The 18,392-nt window shown below is 57.1% G+C and overlaps 5 protein-coding genes across 5 annotated transcripts; 3 read left to right on the forward strand and 2 right to left on the reverse strand.

Annotated features, from left to right (window-relative positions):
- Window positions 1–4,305: 4,305 nt before the first annotated feature.
- TRAVEDRAFT_43703 (mitochondrial carrier) lies at window positions 4,306–5,560 on the reverse strand (the record flags this gene model as incomplete). Its single annotated transcript, XM_008035707.1, has 6 exons — window positions 4,306–4,474; window positions 4,526–4,927; window positions 4,976–5,150; window positions 5,207–5,234; window positions 5,286–5,398; window positions 5,452–5,560. The coding sequence occupies 6 exons, from the start codon at window positions 5,558–5,560 to the stop codon at window positions 4,306–4,308; spliced, it is 996 nt and encodes a 331-aa protein (XP_008033898.1).
- A 1,663-nt stretch (window positions 5,561–7,223) lies between these two features.
- On the forward strand, window positions 7,224–11,495 carry TRAVEDRAFT_161700 (uncharacterized protein). Its single transcript, XM_008036376.1, has 11 exons — window positions 7,224–7,318; window positions 7,389–8,667; window positions 8,720–9,202; window positions 9,258–9,342; window positions 9,394–9,622; window positions 9,677–9,811; window positions 9,867–10,034; window positions 10,086–10,529; window positions 10,582–10,701; window positions 10,756–10,958; window positions 11,023–11,495. Exons 1-11 carry the CDS (start codon window positions 7,286–7,288, stop codon window positions 11,342–11,344), a joined length of 3,501 nt encoding a protein of 1,166 aa, XP_008034567.1. The 5' UTR covers window positions 7,224–7,285; the 3' UTR covers window positions 11,345–11,495.
- Window positions 11,496–12,275: 780 nt separating this feature from the next.
- Window positions 12,276–14,325, forward strand: TRAVEDRAFT_43705 (MFS general substrate transporter; the record flags this gene model as incomplete). Its single annotated transcript, XM_008035708.1, has 11 exons — window positions 12,276–12,509; window positions 12,573–12,783; window positions 12,838–12,943; window positions 12,998–13,073; window positions 13,124–13,195; window positions 13,249–13,298; window positions 13,349–13,449; window positions 13,501–13,702; window positions 13,759–13,853; window positions 13,919–14,207; window positions 14,265–14,325. 11 exons carry the CDS (start codon window positions 12,276–12,278, stop codon window positions 14,323–14,325), a joined length of 1,497 nt encoding a protein of 498 aa, XP_008033899.1.
- A 592-nt stretch (window positions 14,326–14,917) lies between these two features.
- On the reverse strand, window positions 14,918–16,691 carry TRAVEDRAFT_69426 (uncharacterized protein; the record flags this gene model as incomplete). Its single annotated transcript, XM_008036377.1, has 4 exons — window positions 14,918–14,996; window positions 15,047–15,324; window positions 15,381–16,425; window positions 16,477–16,691. The coding sequence occupies 4 exons, from the start codon at window positions 16,689–16,691 to the stop codon at window positions 14,918–14,920; spliced, it is 1,617 nt and encodes a 538-aa protein (XP_008034568.1).
- A 208-nt stretch (window positions 16,692–16,899) lies between these two features.
- TRAVEDRAFT_112907 (protein-arginine N5-methyltransferase) lies at window positions 16,900–18,353 on the forward strand (the record flags this gene model as incomplete). Its single annotated transcript, XM_008036378.1, has 7 exons — window positions 16,900–17,113; window positions 17,179–17,271; window positions 17,323–17,541; window positions 17,597–17,685; window positions 17,755–17,977; window positions 18,030–18,116; window positions 18,172–18,353. The coding sequence occupies 7 exons, from the start codon at window positions 16,900–16,902 to the stop codon at window positions 18,351–18,353; spliced, it is 1,107 nt and encodes a 368-aa protein (XP_008034569.1).
- Window positions 18,354–18,392: the final 39 nt, after the last annotated feature.

Raw genomic sequence — 18,392 nt, forward strand, 5'->3', positions numbered from 1 at the left:
AGGGCCGCTGGAAATGCTCGAGAAGGAGAACCGAAGGACATTGCGATAGGCGCACGCCGAGGGTAGGCGGAGGGTGCTGCGTCGGACACCGGGGTGGGAATACTGGGAATTATTCCGGACGGCGCAGCGTGAGAGGTGGAGAACACCGGAAACGGTCGTCCATCAGCGTCTCGTGGGTCCCACCGACGACCGTGACAATCGCATCGAGGAAGGCCGGCTCCTTTCTGCAGGGGCGATTGACTCTCAGAGGAGAAGTCGGCGCGCGCCAAGACCGGCGGGGACGCCTGCGCACCCACGTCAACAGAATGAGTGCATGCAGGGACCCACGACACCGTACGACACCTTCGCTGTCCGCCCGGCGACAAACGCCTCTGCCCCGTTCCGAGTGCCTCCCGTCGTGCTGGCGAGGCTGCCAATGCTGGATCGGCGACTTGCTGTCTGAATACTAGCACACGTAACGCATCGCATCCTCGCCCCCTGCCGCCCGCGCCGCCGCCGATACCCTTCCACGGACCGGCCTTGTGATGTTCGCGAGCGACCCCAACGGACTCTCGAAGCCATGACAGCTGCGGCAAGGTGTGCGACCCTGCGGGGGATGCGGTTAATACAGAACGTCGCGCGCGACACAGTCATGCACAACCAGGATCCCTAACTTGTACCGGCGCGTACCTCCGTGGGAAGCAGGGGGCTTTTCCGGCCTTGGACGTGTCCATGAATCCCGGGCCATGTCCCATCAGATCTCGGACGGCTTGGCACTGGGCAGCGCCGAATAGGCAACGGCCTGTGCGCCAGCAACAGGCATTCTGCAGTCGAGGCTCCCGCACGAGCTTCGGCAGGTACACCGTCTACCACTATTGTTGATGAGCACCCCAATCTGTCCGAAGATCGACGGCGGCGGGTGCGCGTGCTCCCTGATGAGCACTACAGGTACACAGTTGCGCCTTACTCGGCCCTCTTCTCTGGCAGCCAACGAGATAAGGCCCCCAGTGCCTGGGTGGCAACACTCGGGATGTGTGCAGACGAGATCCGTCATACTCCTTGCGTTTGCGTGCGTGCCATCTTGGCACTGTCCGTGTGCCCAGACCATTCACCGCCGATGCGCACCGGAGGTAATTCTCAAGCACGTAACGGCGGGTGTGGCAGTCCTGCCTATGATCGACGGTTATCTAGTTGGCGTGGTAAGATGCATAGAGGGCGATGCGTGAGATGCATCAGCGACGGCCCGCCATTCATCCTGTCTCGGTACGCCCACATATGTCACATCGCGCCCGCGGTGAATGAGAGCCCCGCCGCGCCATTGGGGACCCGCGCGGCGGATTGTCCTGCTTCCAAGCCGTAAACGTACGTTAGAGCGGCCGCAGTGGAGTCCAACATTGACAGTTGCGACTTACTAGTACGACAAGCGGAGCGCGTTGCACCGAAAACGCCAGCTCCCGCACCAGCAGCGTGAACCGAGTCGAATTAGTACGTCAGACGGCGCGCTGATGGCTTGCGCTTCTCCATCGCAGTGAAGGTGCCTGCTCCATGTTTCTTGACTTCTTCAGCATGGTGGGCCCGACGAACGTGTGGGCAAGCGAAGGTTGATGCATGAGATGCGGCTTGGCACCGGCATTCGGACAGGAGGCATCCAGACGCAGTAGAGGAAGCACCCACAGTGCAGCGCTGGACGCTCATGACGTTTAACTCGATGTCCCGGCGGCGGGGCTGCGTTCCGGCACTAGCGAATGTCGAGCATAGATTTCGAAAGGGCGTACGGCGATAGGCGGGTCGATAGGCGGCGCTGCCCAGCACTTTACCGGCGCAGTACAGAGGGAGTGACTTCGGAGAGAGAACCTTAGAGCCATGCCAGTAAGACAAGCGTGCACACCACCCTTGCGCTCAACAACACCTGGGTGGTCAGCGATCCTCATGGCGCATGGTGCCTAGAGTGCGATTGCCGGGGTTCGCGGAAACAAAGCACGCAGCGGCGTCAGTTGGAGTCCGTCTGGGCAGGAGGAACGCAAGACGGAAGCAAAATACCAAGCTTGATCGCGATGACGGGGGACCCCCGCAGACGAACAGTATTCGCCGACCTGGCCTTGGCGGGAATGGAAGGCGACGGCCTCGGTCGCATGGTCCCCGCCGCGGGCTATGCACGATCCAAACCGAAATCCACGAATCTGACCTCTCGACGTGGCCTCCGGAAAGTATCCGTGAGCCTGTGCGCCTCAGGCGAGATAGCGGATGGCATTCACTTCGGGGGTACAAAGGCAGCTGCAGCTAACCTCAGGCTTCAGCCTTCTCGAACCAGTGCAAGGGAGAACGGGCAAAGGTGCGTACCGGGTGTGGTAACCATAGATCCTGGAGAACCCAGGCGAAAGGCCATGTCGGGCCAGCTCCGGTAGGCACGTGCCGGGCTCACCTCCCGCTCGCTCCGACTCGGATACGAGGATAAGCCCATAGAGGTCGATCGAGCGGGCGCGCGGGGCCCTGAACCGCACCAGACTCGCATACCAGCGCGCGACCCCGGCGGGTACAATTCATAACGCCACAACGGCGCCGGGGACAATACGCGCGCGCTCTGGACATGACTGCACGAGTTCCAATAGGCGCAGTGGGAGCGAGGCTGTGAGGGGTGAGAACGCGACCCCAGGCAATGTAGCGACAAGGTGCGGTATCGAGAAGGGCTTGGCGGATGGTTAAGGTAACTCTGCGTGCGAGTTACGGAGTCGCTCGGATGCGCGGGCCTCGGGCGGCGTTTGGAGTGCAGAGGAAGGCGCGAACCGTGCCCGGAGTCTGAATCTTCACCTCGAGTGCTCGGGGACCGGGGAAGGGGTCCTTGCAGAATGCCTGCGCCGGCAGCGAGGGCGTTCGTAGGTTAGCACGGCCTCGAGAAGACCCAGCGATAGAGCGGGAGTAGAGGGAGGGCATCGGTCCCTAAGGATTTGCGAAGCAGGCTGGGTGGCGGATGGGAAGGGTGTCGGGGACTTGAATAGTAGCATGAGGTTCCGGAGCTTCGAAGTGTTACCCTGCCACGCTTGTGCACGCTAACGTCCCGACTCCGCCTGGTAGAGCGTCGGTCAGAAAGCAGCGGTACTTCTCGCTGGAGGCGAATGCTGTGGTCCAAGGGGAGTCAATGGGGCGGCGTGAGCATAATGGCATCAAGTGTTCCTTGCTCCGATAAGTCTCCTGCGTCAAACGTAAGGGCAAGCGCTCCCGAGGCACTCAGACCCACGTACCTTGCCCAAAGCGCAGCGAGTGCACAGCACAAAATTAACGCGAACCCAATGTTCCAGGGGCCGTCACTTTGTCTTCATTGAACCTACTCCCATGTCGTACCGCAGGAGGGAGGCGGGACGGAAGGCGCCCCGGTGCGGGCTTGGCAGCATCTTGGGCGCTTTCCATCAGACAAGAACGCGAAGACCTGCGAAGACTCGCCCGACGCAGGTGGGAATTCGTCCGTCATTCAGTGCTGACTCATGCAACGGCAGTTCCGGAGGCGGCGGGGTCATCGAAGTTTATCCCGCCATCTTCGTAGGGATCGGCGCTGAGAACGCCCTCGGGGTGTGCGGTGGCGCGAGCCAGGCGGGGTCACCTGTGGCATGCGATCGTTGCGGAACCTTTGCGACGGGCACGTTCATGCCTCGGGGCAGTCACTCATTGGCATCGTGACAGAAACAGACAGACGCACTGTACGGATCCAAGGGGTTTTGTGATGTTCTGAAGGCTTTGGTGGCGCTTACCACACGCCGGCGGGCCCAATCTTAGCGCGATGCTTGAAGGTCTTCCGGGTGCGGCATTAGGCATACGTGCGGCCTAGACACGCTGGGGTGACATCGGTCCATGTTATGAAACGCTCCGTTGTGGCGTTAGAACCTACGAGACGGTGAGCTTGATTGACTAAGCGGTTTCTCCGGAGAACTCAGCGAACCTTACTGGTCTCAGCGCTCATAATACCTAACCCCGTTCGTGCATGCGCGTAAGATCGGAAGTGCCTCATGGAACACATTTCGTCATAGCAAGCTGCGAGAGCCGCATTAACGACCTGTCGAGCTTGCCAATCTCGCCCAGGCCATCGAGGACATGAATAGCTCACATCACAAAACTTCTCCCGGTAGCTGTTATTGACGGAGAGTTCAGCTAAGCCTATGCAATTATCCAATATGAGTCCAGTGAAATGACTGATCAATTAAACCCTAGCAAGATACGAAGTTACACATGGGCATTACACGAGACAAAACGTAAGGATTGCCTGTCCGAAAGTGTTCAGCAAATGTGCATTGTGTTAAGGCATGCAGAGGAATTACCGTTACAGTATCGTCATGTTCAAACATTCCCATTCGCTTGGTACTGAGCAGCAGCAGCCGACGCACTGGCGATAGCAGCGAGCATCGTCACCCACCACGCGCGGTAGAGCGTCTGCCAGCCTTCCTCGTCGACGATACGCTTGAAGCAATCGACGAATCCGAGGTAGGGGTCCTTCTCATGGCGGAGGCTAGATACCAGTCAGTAAATTGATATTGGCTTCTGTGTACTTGAGGCGCACCCAATAACGTCTTCCTCCTGGTTCGAGTATTCCGCGTACTCGGGGGCGTCGATGGCGTCATCCTCGACTTCCTGCTCTACGGAGTTGTACTCCGCGCTTGCGTGGTTGCGCTGGATGGCCAGTTTCGTCGCCATCACCTCCAGGGGGCAGGTGATAATAACACTGAGCATCTCTACGCCGAGGTAGATGCCGAACTTGAAGGGGGAGAAGTTGTTGGACAGGAGAAGAAGCCGGAAGCTTCGCAGGACGATAACGTTGTACAGAATGTGCATCATCTCGGTTGCGAGCAAGCCAGGGGTGAGGTACAAAGTCCAAGGTCGGCGCCCCTCAGTCGGGGTGAGAAGGATACGCAGGGCGTAGATGGGCTTGAAGGAAGGGAGCTTGTAGGGCGTCACGATCGCACTGGAAACTAATTAGAGGTAATACCAATATGGCGGGCCGGAGACTTACCGGTAAGTCACTATAGCTGCAGGAAGTCCAACCAACATGCCAAAGGTCATGGCCGCAATGGTTCCAAGGAAACTGGTGTCGATAGTGTCGACTCTGCTATGAGAAGCGAGCCCCCGGGAGTCCATTGCGGCGACGGCGAAGCCGGTCATTACAATAGTGGCGAGAGCAGTAGGCACTGTACGATCGTTCAGCCCATGGACGGCAACAATCAGTGGAGAGGCTAATACTCACTGACACCCTTGTACAACCCAGCGTACCCCTGAACGACATATGGGTATCCAGCATTGCGTAATGTTGGCTATCTGCTTACCTCGATACGATACACTCGCCTCAACATTCCGAAGAAGCCCGTGACAATCGGCCCAGTGTGAACATGCGCATTTCCCTCCGGGTCCAACTGGAGAGCCTTGGGGTTGTAGTTGGCTGCGGGGGTGTTAGTCTCGGCGGAGCGCTGCTTATAAGTATGGGCCACCAACCTCGCAGTCGAACGATAGCTCCTGTTAGGGGAACAGTGATCAGGAGCGACACCGCCAGAGACAGCGTAAGCGTGAGGGCGAGGAAGAGGAGTTCTCCAACGCCGAGCATAGTGAAGAGATGGTGGTGGGGAGCAAGTACGTGTCTGCCGGCGCCGCGCAGCACAGACGAGGTCACCCCGCCCGCGCTCGGGCGCGCAGCCGGGCCGTTTATGGAAACCCACAGCCACCCGGCACCGCCAAACCAAAGCAGCCCAAACGCGCGGCCAAACTTTCTCAGGCCTCCTTGCTCTCAACCACCACCATCCCCTCCCATCGATAACGACTTTTCTGTCTTTCCTCCCTTAGACCTCCTCAGTGTTAGCTCGGAGCTTTTCTGAGATGACAATTGGCTGGATCTCTACTCTCCAATGTGCATGTCGCGACGTTCATGTCGTTGCGATGCCTTCCATGGTCGTTACTCGCTGTGACGTGGCAGAGGCAAAATGCGATCTGCAAGACGCAGCAAGTTTCACAACTTTTTGGCCAGAAATGTGGCATGTCGCATAGCTCCAGTTGACGGATCTCGCGGGCGATTACTCGGTTCCGGCGTGCTCGATCCCGAGAGGGTCGGCGACACACGCTCATAATCGCACGGAGGAGTTGCATAGGAAAAGGTGCGTTTTTGACGCTTGTGTTAGTCCTCTTCCAGATGCGCTAAATCGAAACACGTAACAGGATCTCTAGAGGTTCATCTGGATTGCGAAGGTCCTCCGTGCCCGCACGAGGTCGGAGCAAATACCTGGATGAGCGCAAGCTTCGCGTGACATCCTCGCGACGTTGTTATAATCACCTGGTGCAATCTCGTTGCTTTTGTTATGGGCCGCTCACATTTGGCTGCATCAGATCCTCTCTAATCCAACTGGAGCTGTGCCGTCGCATCGATGCGACGGAGGGGCGACATAATGCACGCACGTGGAGCTGCAGTCTCTGTTCAAAAGCATCTCACTGCTGCATGCTCTCTGTTACGTCGATCAGCTCCCATCCTGACACCTTGCCGCCTGGCTCCCCGTTGTTGGTTTCAAACATGACTACGCAACAACACGCTCTTTGCCGTCCTGCAACTCGTGGTCAGCCCCAAGCGTCATCCACCTCCGGACTTTGCCATTGCTCTTCATCCCACCTCATCTTCGCCCTCATCTCCTCGTAATTACATGGGCACTCCATGGCAACACACTTCGATATCTTGGGCAAGGAGGCGACACTCCGTTTCCATCTGGCGGCATGCGTCGTCGCTTGGTGCTCTAGGCTCTGAGTTTCAATCTGCGTCTACTATATCCTCGTCCAAGTCATGGTTGCGGCCAGTCAGCTCACTTATATCGTCGTCTATCATCTACATCATACGTACCCACTACCTCATAGATGGATGCAGCACTCGGTTGTGTAATCCGCATACGGTTTCATACCCGAATATAGTTTTCTTGTCGCATCTCTCATTCGTCTGTGTTGTGTGACCGACATTCGCGTGCTACCTAGCTATCGCTGTACTTATCCTGACGAGTTGTCCTGTGCCTGCGGGTCATGCAAAATGTCTGCAGTCTCTCGATGAAGTATGTGAGTTCCGTTGTGCACTCGGTTTCCCATCCGGAGGTCCTGCATGCGTGGGGCATGGCGCAAGCCACTGTGCTGTACGGCGACGGCGACGTACGAGCGTTTGGCCACTGCAGTTTGACTCTCCGATTCTAGCCACATCAGTAGCGTCCCTCCACCTTGTTGTCTGTCTCCCACACCCGCACGTCCATCTCGACCTCTGCCTTAACACATATCTTCTTCTCGTCCGTCTTAGACATAATCAAACATGTCTCTCGGACCAGATGCCGCAGCAATGAGAGTTAGTACTTCTGAGTCGTCGACGTGTATGCGTGGGTCGTCGCTGACCGGCTTGCCCGACCCCCTTGCAGAAGGCTGCTCTAGAACAGCTCAAGTTCAAGAAGACTCAGAAACTACAGAACGCGTCTTCTAGTCACTCAGTATCTCCAGCGCCGCCGTCGTGGACCAACGGAGGCGACGCGGTGGTCGCGCCGCCTCTCCAGTCGCGGGACGCGACAGCCACATCGCGCTACTTTCCCGTACAGCCATCGTCCTCTGGCACTATCCTCGTTCCTAGCTCAAGCCCTCTGCGCTCCGATTCCGTTATCGACGCCAGCAACGCCGCAAGCGCATGGAACCTCTTCGATGACGACGTGCCCGGGCTGACACGCACGGAGGCGCAAGCCCGCCCTTCCGCGCCCTTAGCCGATCCGCTCACGGCGCCGAGTGGCTTTCGACTGCCCCCAGGCGTGTCTAACGCGTCCTCCGCGCGTCCATCGGCGGCGAATAGTAGGAAGATATCGGAGACGGAGGATGCGGATGAAGGGGACAGACCTCGTAAGCGTTTGAATATAGGCCCCACTGCCTCACAAGACCCCATCGACCTCCTCTCCTCGAGCCCGCCGGAGTCGCACAGGACTGGTCAACGCCTCCCCGGAGCTGACACGTCACTGTCCTCCTTATCGTCCGACGACTCTTTCCCGGACGCGCACGCCTTTACCAATGGTGCGTCGAAGCCTCGGATCGTCCGCGACCTGCCCCGGTCTGCGGAACAGAAGCCCCCACCTTCGTCTTCGCCACCACAACCGTCTGCCGATGAAGGTCGCTTTACCCGTTTCCGCCTCACTCAGATCGAGCACGACACCGACGTTGTGCGTGCAGCGTGGACGGAGGCTGCTGGGGACGTTCCTAAGGCATCCGCCTTGCTCAACGACCCTACTTGGAAACCGAAGGCCAAGACTCCGCCGCCGAGGGACCCGGTGCCGGCAACCGAAACTGGCCGGGTCAAGGAGGTCGTGGAGGCCACGAAGGCGCAACGGCTCGCGGCGAAGGAGAAGGGCAAGAAGTCGCTGATCTACAAGAACCGTGTCGTCTCGGACGGGAAGCCTACCAGCGCTGCTGGACCATCGACCCCGCCGCCTTCGTCCAAAGTGACCCCCATGGTCGTTGACACGCCTATGAGTCCGGAGGTGCTCAAGCCTCGGGCGAAACGGCTGCGGAAGAAGGTCGTCGACTCGGACTCGGAGCCCGAGTACGTCGAAAGCGACAATGAGACTCTGCCTCAGGCGTCTCGTGGTGGTATTTCGGATGAGCAGCGCACGCTGGACTACTTCAACGAGACCTCGGCGGAAGGCTTGCAGGAGCTGACTGGTGCGTCTAATGTGTATGACCTGTGTTCGCACGCTAATCGAGCTCGGCACAGGGTGCACTCCGGTGCAGGCACAGAAGATCACAGAGCTTCGACCCTTCCAGTCCGTCGAAGACCTTAACGCGAAGCTGGGGCAGGGCAGGAAGAAGGCTGGCCCGGCCGGGATCAGCCCACGCATGTTCGAGGACTGCGCAGCGATCTTCGAAGGGTACGGCAAAGTCGACAGCATCCTCGAAGACTGCGAGGGCATCGGTGCCGAGCTTCGCAAGGAGATCGCGAGCTGGACGGCTAACAAGTCCAAGGGAAAGGCGCGCGACATCCCCGACCCCTCGCGTGACTCGTCTGTTTCCGCAGAGGAGGGCGCTATTAGCTTCACGCATCTGGAGTTGCCGGAGCATAAGCCGAAGTACTTCATGACCGTACAGTCGGCGCTGCTCAAGCCCAGCGTCAAGCTGAAGGAGTACCAAATGATCGGAGTCAACTGGCTGAGCCTCCTGTATCAGAAGGGGTTGAGTTGTATCCTCGCCGACGAGATGGGTGAGTTCGTATATGCGCAATCTTTCGTACAGACGTTGACAAGGATGATTCCCAGGGCTGGGGAAGACTGTACAAGTGATCAGCTTCTTTGCGCACCTCAAAGAGAGGGGTCGCGAGGGCCCTCATCTCATTGTTGTTCCGTGAGTGACTTGGTTGCTACCGCCGATGTCGCGTTGTTGATGTGCCCTCAGCTCCTCTACCTTGGAGAACTGGTGTCGAGAATTCCAGAAGTTCGCAGGTGACAGCATGAACGTCGAGACGTATTACGCCGACAAGGGCGACCGACCGAAGCTCCGTGATATGCTGAACAACAACGTGGCTACGAGGAAGCCAGGCGGGTGGAACGTCCTCATCACGACCTACAACCTCGCCCAGGGCGACGATCATGACCGCAAGTTCTTCCGCAGGATCGAGTGGGATGTGAGTGTCACTCTGTATCTGATCTAAACCGGTATTGAACTTGAGCGCGGTTAGACGTGCGTGTTCGACGAAGGCCATGTCTTGAAGAACTTCCAGTCGCAGCGCTACCAGGCGCTCCTGAAGTACAAGTCGCGGTGGCGGCTGCTGCTGACTGGCACGCCGCTGCAAAACAACCTTCAGGAGTTGGTGGTGCGTGTTGTTGCTACATTGATGCGCAGTTGGTTGTCTGAGTGACGTGCTGTAGTCGTTGATGAACTTCATCCTGCCCGACCAATTCGCGGATGACCTCGACTCGCTGCGGGCGGTGTTCAAGACCAAAGGCGACTCCAAAGTCACGCTACTTGCCCAGCAGCGCGTTTCGCGGGCGAAGAAAATGATGACGCCTTTCGTCCTCCGGCGGCGCAAAGATCAGGTATGATCTTTTGTCTCATGTATGGTTTCGTGTGTGCTCAGTCCGACTCAGGTGCTCCAAGACCTGCCAAAGAAGACGGAGCGCATCGAGTGGTGCGACATGACGCCGCTCCAGAAGTCGATCTACAACGACGCGCTCCAGCGCTCCCGCAAGACGATCTTCGACCTCGAGAAGGATGGCGCAGAGACCCCGGACGCGCCGGCGGCTAACGGCCGTGCGAAGGCGGCGCCGAAAAAGAAGACACGCGCGACGACGCGGACGAAGGACAAGATGTACCTCGAGAACAGTGCGAACGTGCTTATGGACCTACGCAAGGCGGCGTCGCATCCGATGCTGTTCCGGAGGCGATTCACAGACGACACATTGAACTCTATCACGAAGCTTTTGTTGAAGGAGCCGGACTTCAAGAGGCGGGGAGCGGTGTTCGAATTTGTGAAGGAGGATATGGAGGTCATGACGGATGCCGAGCTGCAGGTGTTCTGTGCCACGTACAAGGTGAGCTCCATCCGTTCGCAAACGCCGGCTGTGTTGCTGATAGCAGTGATAGTCATTGCGGAGGTTCGTGCAGGACGAGGACTGCTATTTGCAGGCAGGAAAGATCAAGGTCCTGCTCAAGCTGCTCGACCAGTACAAGGAGGAGGGCAGGCGGATATTAATCTTCTCTCAGGTGTGTGCCTTCTTGAGTGGAGGTGTTGAGCAAAAATTGATGTCGCTTGCGTAGTTCACCCAAATCCTCGACATCATCCAGAGAGTGCTTGACCACCGGAAAACCAAGTACCTCGTCTTGACCGGCTCCACGCCCGTCGACGTCCGCCAGACGTTGGTCGATGAATTCACGGAGGACGAGAGCATCCCCGTCTTCCTCCTCTCTACGAAGGCTGGAGGCATGGGCATCAACTTGACGGCCGCTAGCGTCGTGATCATGTACGTGCCGGCCGTTTGATCCAACGCGGAGGCTTTGGCTAACACTGATGCCCCGCAATGCTAGGTTCGACCAAGATTTCAACCCGCACAACGACAAGCAAGCGCAGGACCGTGCCTACCGTATCGGTCAGAAGCGTGATGTTGACGTAGTGAAGCTGATCACGAAGGGCTCGATCGAGGAGGACATGCTGGCGTTGGGCATGACGAAGCTGGCTCTGGACGAGGCGGTCGCAGGCGAAGATGCGGAGGAGCGCGTCGAGCGAGACATGAAGGTGTCGCTCATGAACGCGGTGCGGCGGAAGCTGGTCACCGCCGAGGATGCGGACACGAAGACTGAGGCCGAGGACGTAGAAATGAAGGTGGAGACACCCGCCAAGGACGATTAGACAGCACACATCTCGAGATTTGGAGTCCGTAGTACACTATACCCGCGCGCGCAGCCGCACTGGTAATTTCTCGCATAGCTATCGTCTGTATCTATCGCATGTACTGTAGCGTCGTCTTGGATCCTTGCTATCGATTCCGCGCTGCGTTTTGTAGCTAGCATGATCAGACGCAAGGCATGCCCCTCCGTGAGCGCTTAGGTTACGGACCCTACGAAACACGAGATGGGCGTCCTGTGCAAAACCTTCTTAACACTTCCATCAAGTTGTCTCCCTGCTGATAACGCTCGCTTTTCTCTCTACGTGGGGTACGAACATCATTTTCTGTGCCATAGATGTAAATCGGTGCACATATCTCGTGCGACGCTATGGGCTCATACTTACTCGACATGCATGCAGTGTCTCGGAGTTGTCGGAGTACGACCCTCGCTCTCCGGATCCGCTGGATCCGTTGCTTGCTTCCGCACCGCGCGGACGTAGCCTACTACAGCAACAAATCGACTAGCCGGCTCGACACGTCTATGCGGCGCACGACGTCTCTCTCGTCACACGACCCATAGAGGCACAGACCGTGAGTCAACCACGACAATCGCATCAACCTGCGAGCAAGATGGACTCGGATTCGCAGCCTCCTGCCCCTTGCGCAGTCAGAACCTTTTCCCGTATGCGAGCCACCATAAATGACGTTGCTGATCAAGCTAACAAAGTGCAATTAAGCTTCAAACTGCTTCACCTCTCTACTCTGCATCGGCCGTTCGGCTATAGCTGTTAGATCGACGTACTCCCATCAGGGGCCGCACCAGCACATATAAGACCAGAAGCTGACACACGACGGGGTCCCAGCACCCCACGCTCCTCCGAGTCCCATCGACCTCACCCTGCATAGGGTGGTTGCATCTCACCAGGTCCGAATCGTTCCCGTCCAGTTCTCACCATGTCCTCCAAAGAATCTGAAGCTATATCTGTCAGTGACGCAGATGTCGAGAAGAGCGGTACCCAGGCGCCTGCACTCCCCGTCCCCGACGGCGATGATGGTGAGGCTTCGGACGGCTTCGAAGTCAAGCTTGAGCCGGCGGACGACCCCAAGTGTCTGAGCCTGTGGCACAAGTGGCTTGCGGTCCTCGTGATCTGCACGTCCACGCTTTGCGTGACCTTCGACAGTTCGGTGGTACGTACACTCTCGTCCTTCGGTAGATACACTGCGCTGACTAGTTTGTGCTTGTGTTTGTAGGCGGCGTTCACGGAACAGGGCCTGGCACACGATCTGCACACCTCGCATGAGGTGACGATCCTCAGCTTGAGCCTGTACGTGCTCGGCCTGGGTATCGGGCCCCTGTTTGTCGGCCCGCTCTCAGAGCTCTACGGGCGGAACGCCGTTTATCGGGTGTCGTATGGACTCTTCTTTGCGTTCACATGGCCCACTGCCTTCCCGCCGCACATTGGTACGACGCCTAGCATATCTTCATGTGTATATCGCTGACGGCTCTTCGTTACAGCCGTATTCCTCGTTTTCCGCTTCATCACTGGACTTTGTGGCTCCGCGTTCTTGAGCGTAGCGGGCGGAAGCGTCAGTGACTTGTTCGACAACCACCACGTCGCAACGTAGGTGTCACATTTTGCTTCACGAGTGCGCTACCCTGATACAATCTAATGCAGACCCATGGCGGTTTACACGGTGTCACCTTTCGTCGGCCCCGTCCTGGGTCCCGTCATGGCAGGGTTTGTGGTCCAGGTCAGTACATGCATCCAACTCGAGAATGGGCGTACTGACAGTCGTGACAGAACGCTGATTGGAGGTGGTGTTACCGTGTGCTTCTCATCTGGCAATTCGTGCAGATTGTCATGCTCTACTTGGTACGCTTGCTCTATTTCTTCTTCTCTTGCCGTTGCCAATACTCGTACCTTAGTGTGTTCCTGAAACATACGTCCCGGTCATCCTCAAGCGCAAGGCACGCAAGTACGACAAACGACTCTATACGATGGGTGCAACTTGCTGACGGTCCTTAGGCTCCGTAAGACCACGGGTGACAGTCGATACTATGCGCCGCTAGAGCATCAAGAACATAGTCTCGCCCGCATGATCCTCTTCAGCTGCTCAACGCCTTTCAGTACGTGTCATGTCTATTTACTCATGGCAATCCTCTAACCGAGCCCTGCAGAACTTCTCATGTTCGACCGCTTGGCCCTCGCATTGGATGTCTGGTCTGCGCTGTTGCTTGGGATTTTATACCTCGCTTTTCAGGCGTTCCCGATCATCTTCGAAGAGGTGCACGATTTCGACATCCAGTCTACCGGACTTGCCTTTATCGGCATCGGCGTCGGTATTAGCGGTGCCCTTTGCACCCAACCGTACTGGAACAGGTATGTCTATATCTCCACCCCGCGTTGTCCCGAAAGCGATCTGACTCCAAACGCAGCCGCTTCCGTGCAGAGGCGAAGAAGCACGGCGGACATCCGCCTCCGGAAGTCCGCCTCCTCATTGCCCAGTTCGGCGGCGTCCTTGCCCCCATCGGTGAGCACCGCGATCTCCCCTTCTCCCGCACCTTACTCGGAGCACTCACCGTTCGTGCCCCATAGGTCTCTTCATTATGGCGTTCACGACGTACAAACGCGTACACTGGATGGGCCCCATCGTCGGCTCGGGCATCTTCGGCGCGGGCATGTACTATATCTACGCGGGCGTGTTCACGTACCTCGTGACCGCGTACCGGCCGATCGCGGCGTCCGCGATGGCGGCGAACAGCGCGCTGCGCTCGTCGTTCGCGGCCGTGTTCCCGCTGTTCGCTGGGGCGATGTATCATCGGCTGGGTACGGTCGGCGCGACGGCCTTGCTCGCGGGCTTGACGACGCTCATGACGCCTTTACCGTGAGTTTGCGTTTGTGTGGCGCCGAGACTATGCAAGGAGCTGACCTGGCTACACAGATTCATCTTCTACAACATCGGAGGGAGGCTCCGCGCGAGCTCTCGTTTCGCTGTGCCGTGAAGATGCAGTGCGATGTATGTAGTCTCACCGGATAGTCTTGTGGTTTTTATGTGCCTCTCGGAGGCGACTGTGGCAGCTGTGATCAATCCTCCATGTTGATTTTCGCTTCGGAGTGGTACGAATATTCGCTTGAGGTTTAGAAATATAGTACTACACCATCATTAGGGCAGCTGGGAGCCGCTCAGGTATGTTATCCCCGGACAGGTGTCGGTGCGTGTCACGATTCCCATGGGAGCATTTGTAACACAAGCCCTGAGCAAGAAAAACTTGCGTCGAGAGATGTATCGAACCTACAGTGGGCGGGCCATGAGAGGTACTTCACCTCATGTGGTTTCATACGTGAGCCACCCGAGAGGTCCTCCGCCAACAGCTCCTCGCAAGACTCAGAGAACGAGGTGTAGGTGTTGTAAAGTGGGTGATTCCCTGATCTTCGCGCTAGTGTAGTCTCACTTCTAGCTAACCGGAGCTTTACCATCGACCGTCAGCTAGAATGCGGTTCACCAAGAGTAGGTGGTATTTGTATGACAGTACACTGGGACTCATCTCAGTTGTTGGTGCCACGACAATATGGGGTTTGAGCACAGATATAAATTCAATATGGAGGGTAGACAACCCGTGCTGGTCTACGTAGGCCCCTTCTGAGACGGTAGGCAGTCCATTCGGCCGATGTGCTAGAACGAGTGAGCTAGAGGTGATACACACGCACAATGGAAACACATACATGTGGCCGTCAATCCGTGCGTAATAGTGGTCCGTGTCCTCCAGTGCGATCATTTCACCGGTGCCATGGTCGCGGAGGATACGATAGGCATTCCAGTCATTGGGGCCTTGCGGCGGGAGTGTGAGGGAGCAGATAAACCGTATGGTCGTGCTGAGGGGGCGCGCGAGCGCGGAGAGCGTCTCTCCGACTGTTCCTGCGTCGTCCGCATCTTCCAAATCGAGATGAACTCGAAGAAGTCGAAGATGCGTCAGAGGCGCGAGGGCATGCCCGAGGTCAGCCTTCCGTGCATACTATCAGTAGGAAATAAATGGATGGAAGTCTCAGTCGTACTCACCCAAGACGTAGTATGTTGAGGGTGCTCCGAACTCTTGCGGTAACGGAGAAATTGAAGGAAGGTGAGTGTCGAAAATGCGGTCGCAATGTAGCGCAAAGGCTGAATGTCTTCGTCGGACTCCTCAAACTCGATGTCGAGGTGCCGAAGACGAACGAGGGACGAGCCACAGCGACGTAGGACGCCCAGTATCTCGGCAGACGATGAGGGGAGCGACGAACACCATCCAGAGTCGTACATGTGTCTTCTGATGAAATCGCCCTCTTTTCCCGTAGCAGTGGCTACATAGTGGCGAGGGAAGCATCGGAGGGTGAGCTCTTGCAGGCTACTCGGTAAGTGGGCATATAGTCCATCGTCGGGGTGCGGGGAGGATACGGTCAAAACCTCCAAGTTTGGCCATGGAAAAGCGCCCGCCCAACCCGAAGGACACACTCGGTGAGGACCCTCTCCAGAGCGCCGCGCTAGTTCGAGCTTGAGGACGCGAAGGTTTGGCATACGTCCCAAGATCTCGACCATCGGCTTGGATGATTGCTGCGATCCGCCACGTAGAATGAGCTGGCGAAGACAAGGCCAGTCATTGTTCATGAACGCTCTCAGAGGCGCAGTGTCGCTTGGCATCTCTGCTATTTGAAGTGTATGGTGGATTTGGTTGAACAGGCAATGAAGAAGATCCGCCTCTGCTTGTGTCCGCGAATACCTCTCGAAGCTCTGGAGGGTTCGGCGGAATGAGGTCAAAGAGCAAACAGGACTCGTAAATTGAAGATCCTTTGGGAAACTTGGATCGAGTTTCACCGGGTAGCACATTGACGGGCCAAATTGAACGGACTCGAGCTGAGGAGTCGAGAGGATAGCGTTCAGGATATAGAATGGGAGACCTTGGTTAAACGGCGTGTTGACGACGAGATTACGCAGGCGCCCCATTCCGCGCAGGGCATTAAGTAGAAATTGATGGTCAGGAATATCAAGCACGGGGAGAACGGTTACCAAGCAGTCATCTTCATCGTATTCGTGGTACACGAATTTGTACTTGTGAGTGAACTCAACGGTTCTGATCTATAATCAGTTGATGTAAGTAGACTGCACTTGTGCTCATACACACCGAACATGCGGCCTGATACTCTCGGGAATGAAAGTTTCCTGGGTGAAATGGCTGGGCAGAAGGCGGATTTGCTCGAAGAGAAGGGGAATGGACAATCCACGAAGCTGACGACAGGTAGCAGAAATCTTGCTCAAACATTGTTGTGCGCGAGAAATCTCCAGTATGAGGAGGAGAGAATCAGGATCGAGCGAAAGGATACTCTCAGATGCCTCCATAGTGGTGGTAAGAAGGAGAGTTGAGATAGCGGAGTTGTCGAACTGGAGGACATGCCTAATTTGGTTGTGGCATCAGATCTGAGATCGATCGTCCCTCAATTTCGCAAACTCTGGCCGTCGATCAATACATAGCGCTCCCTTCAGGCAGCACTCTCGCACACATCTGTACTCTTCAACCATGGCAGACACATCTGAGCACTCCGCAGATATGGACGTCGATGCTCTCGTCGCCCAGGGCTCCGAACTCGTCGACGCCATCCTCCGGCGGACACCGCTCGCCGACGTACAGTCCCTGATCGAAGCGGGTGCCCCGGTCTGGTATCAAGACGACGAGGGCACATCTCCCTTGCATGCTGCGGCGTACATCGAGGATGACGCGCTCGTCCGCATTTTGATTGATGAAGGCGCGGTGTGGAATGCGGGTGCGTACACCCATCGCCGGAGGACTGCACAGAGAAGCTGACTGTTGCCCCGCGCGTTGTCACAGTGGACAACCTGCACAACACCGCCGGGGACGTCGCGTTGTCGCTGAACAACGAGAAGTGCTACACCATCATTAGAGATGCTGGGATCCGCTCCGGTGCGTTACTGCGCGATAGCTGTCTCTCTGAAAACTAAGCCATGATGTCAGAAATGCTGCTCACGCTGCTGTCGAAGCGCGCGTCGGCAGCGAGCTCTCCGATGAGCCTTATTCTGAAGGCGACAGACACCACGCCTGCAGGCTCTACGGACGCGTTCCTCTCCACCCGACTGGAGTACACCACGGACCAGCACGGCCAAGAGATTTGCCTTGTTAAGGTTGCGGACGAGGAGGAAGTGGGCGTGATGATGGGATGGGAACGCGGTATAAGTGAGTCCGATGCGCACTAGCCTTCGCAGCGTCAACTAAGTGGGCTAGTGCCAAGTGCGGGAAACTGTGCGCAAATTGTGCTCGGATCATGAGAACTTGGACGAAGGATTGAAAGTGCTCAACGTTGGCTTCGGACTTGGGATCGTGAGTTTCTTACCCCTCGACGATCGACGAAACGGGCTTCTCTCTGATATCAAAAATATCACCACCTAGATCGACACCCTCTTCCAGAGCCTGCCCACGAAGCCGTCACTGCATGTCATCATCGAACCCCACCCAGACGTACTAGCACACATGCGCGCGCAGGGCTGGTACGAAAAACCAGGCGTCAAGATCCTGGAGGGCAAGTGGCAAGACTTCGTGGAGGGCGACGAGCTTCTGAGCGTTGGCGGCTTCGACGTCGTATACACAGACACGTTCTCTGAGGACTACTCAGGTGCGCTTCCTGCCCCCTATCTCCTTGGAGGTCGCTCACGCGACCGATATAGCACTTCACCGCTTCTTTGAACACGTTCCCGACCTGCTCGCGGGACCAGAGTCCCGCTTTGGGTTCTTCAACGGACTTGGCGCTACGAGTGCGTTGCACCTCTCCGGTTGAGTGTGATCATCGCTGACGAACGTCACCCGCAGACGCCCTCTTCTACGATGTGTACAGGCATGTATCAGACCTGCACCTGGCGGACGTAGGCATCGACGTCGAGTGGAGTGATGTAGATGTGTTCGAGGGGGACACAGATAGATGGGGGAAGACGCGCGAGTACTTCGCCATGCGCACCTACAGGCTTCCGACAGGGCGGATGAGGGCCTTCTGAGCTCGCCGGGATCCCCGCGGTCGAGCTCTCTGCGAGCTT

Source organism: Trametes versicolor (genome assembly GCF_000271585.1).
Source record: "Trametes versicolor FP-101664 SS1 unplaced genomic scaffold TRAVEscaffold_2, whole genome shotgun sequence".
NCBI lineage: Eukaryota > Fungi > Basidiomycota > Agaricomycetes > Polyporales > Polyporaceae > Trametes > Trametes versicolor.

Bases quoted from the DNA above. Each gene is read 5' to 3' on its own strand.
- TRAVEDRAFT_161700 (XM_008036376.1), top strand. From the start codon at position 7,286: ATGTCTCTCGGACCAGATGCCGCAGCAATGAGA. The intron at 10,035-10,085 runs GTATGATCTTTT...AGTCCGACTCAG, and splicing joins TCCGGCGGCGCAAAGATCAG to GTGCTCCAAGACCTGCCAAA. The intron at 10,959-11,022 runs GTACGTGCCGGC...CCGCAATGCTAG, and splicing joins GCCGCTAGCGTCGTGATCAT to GTTCGACCAAGATTTCAACC.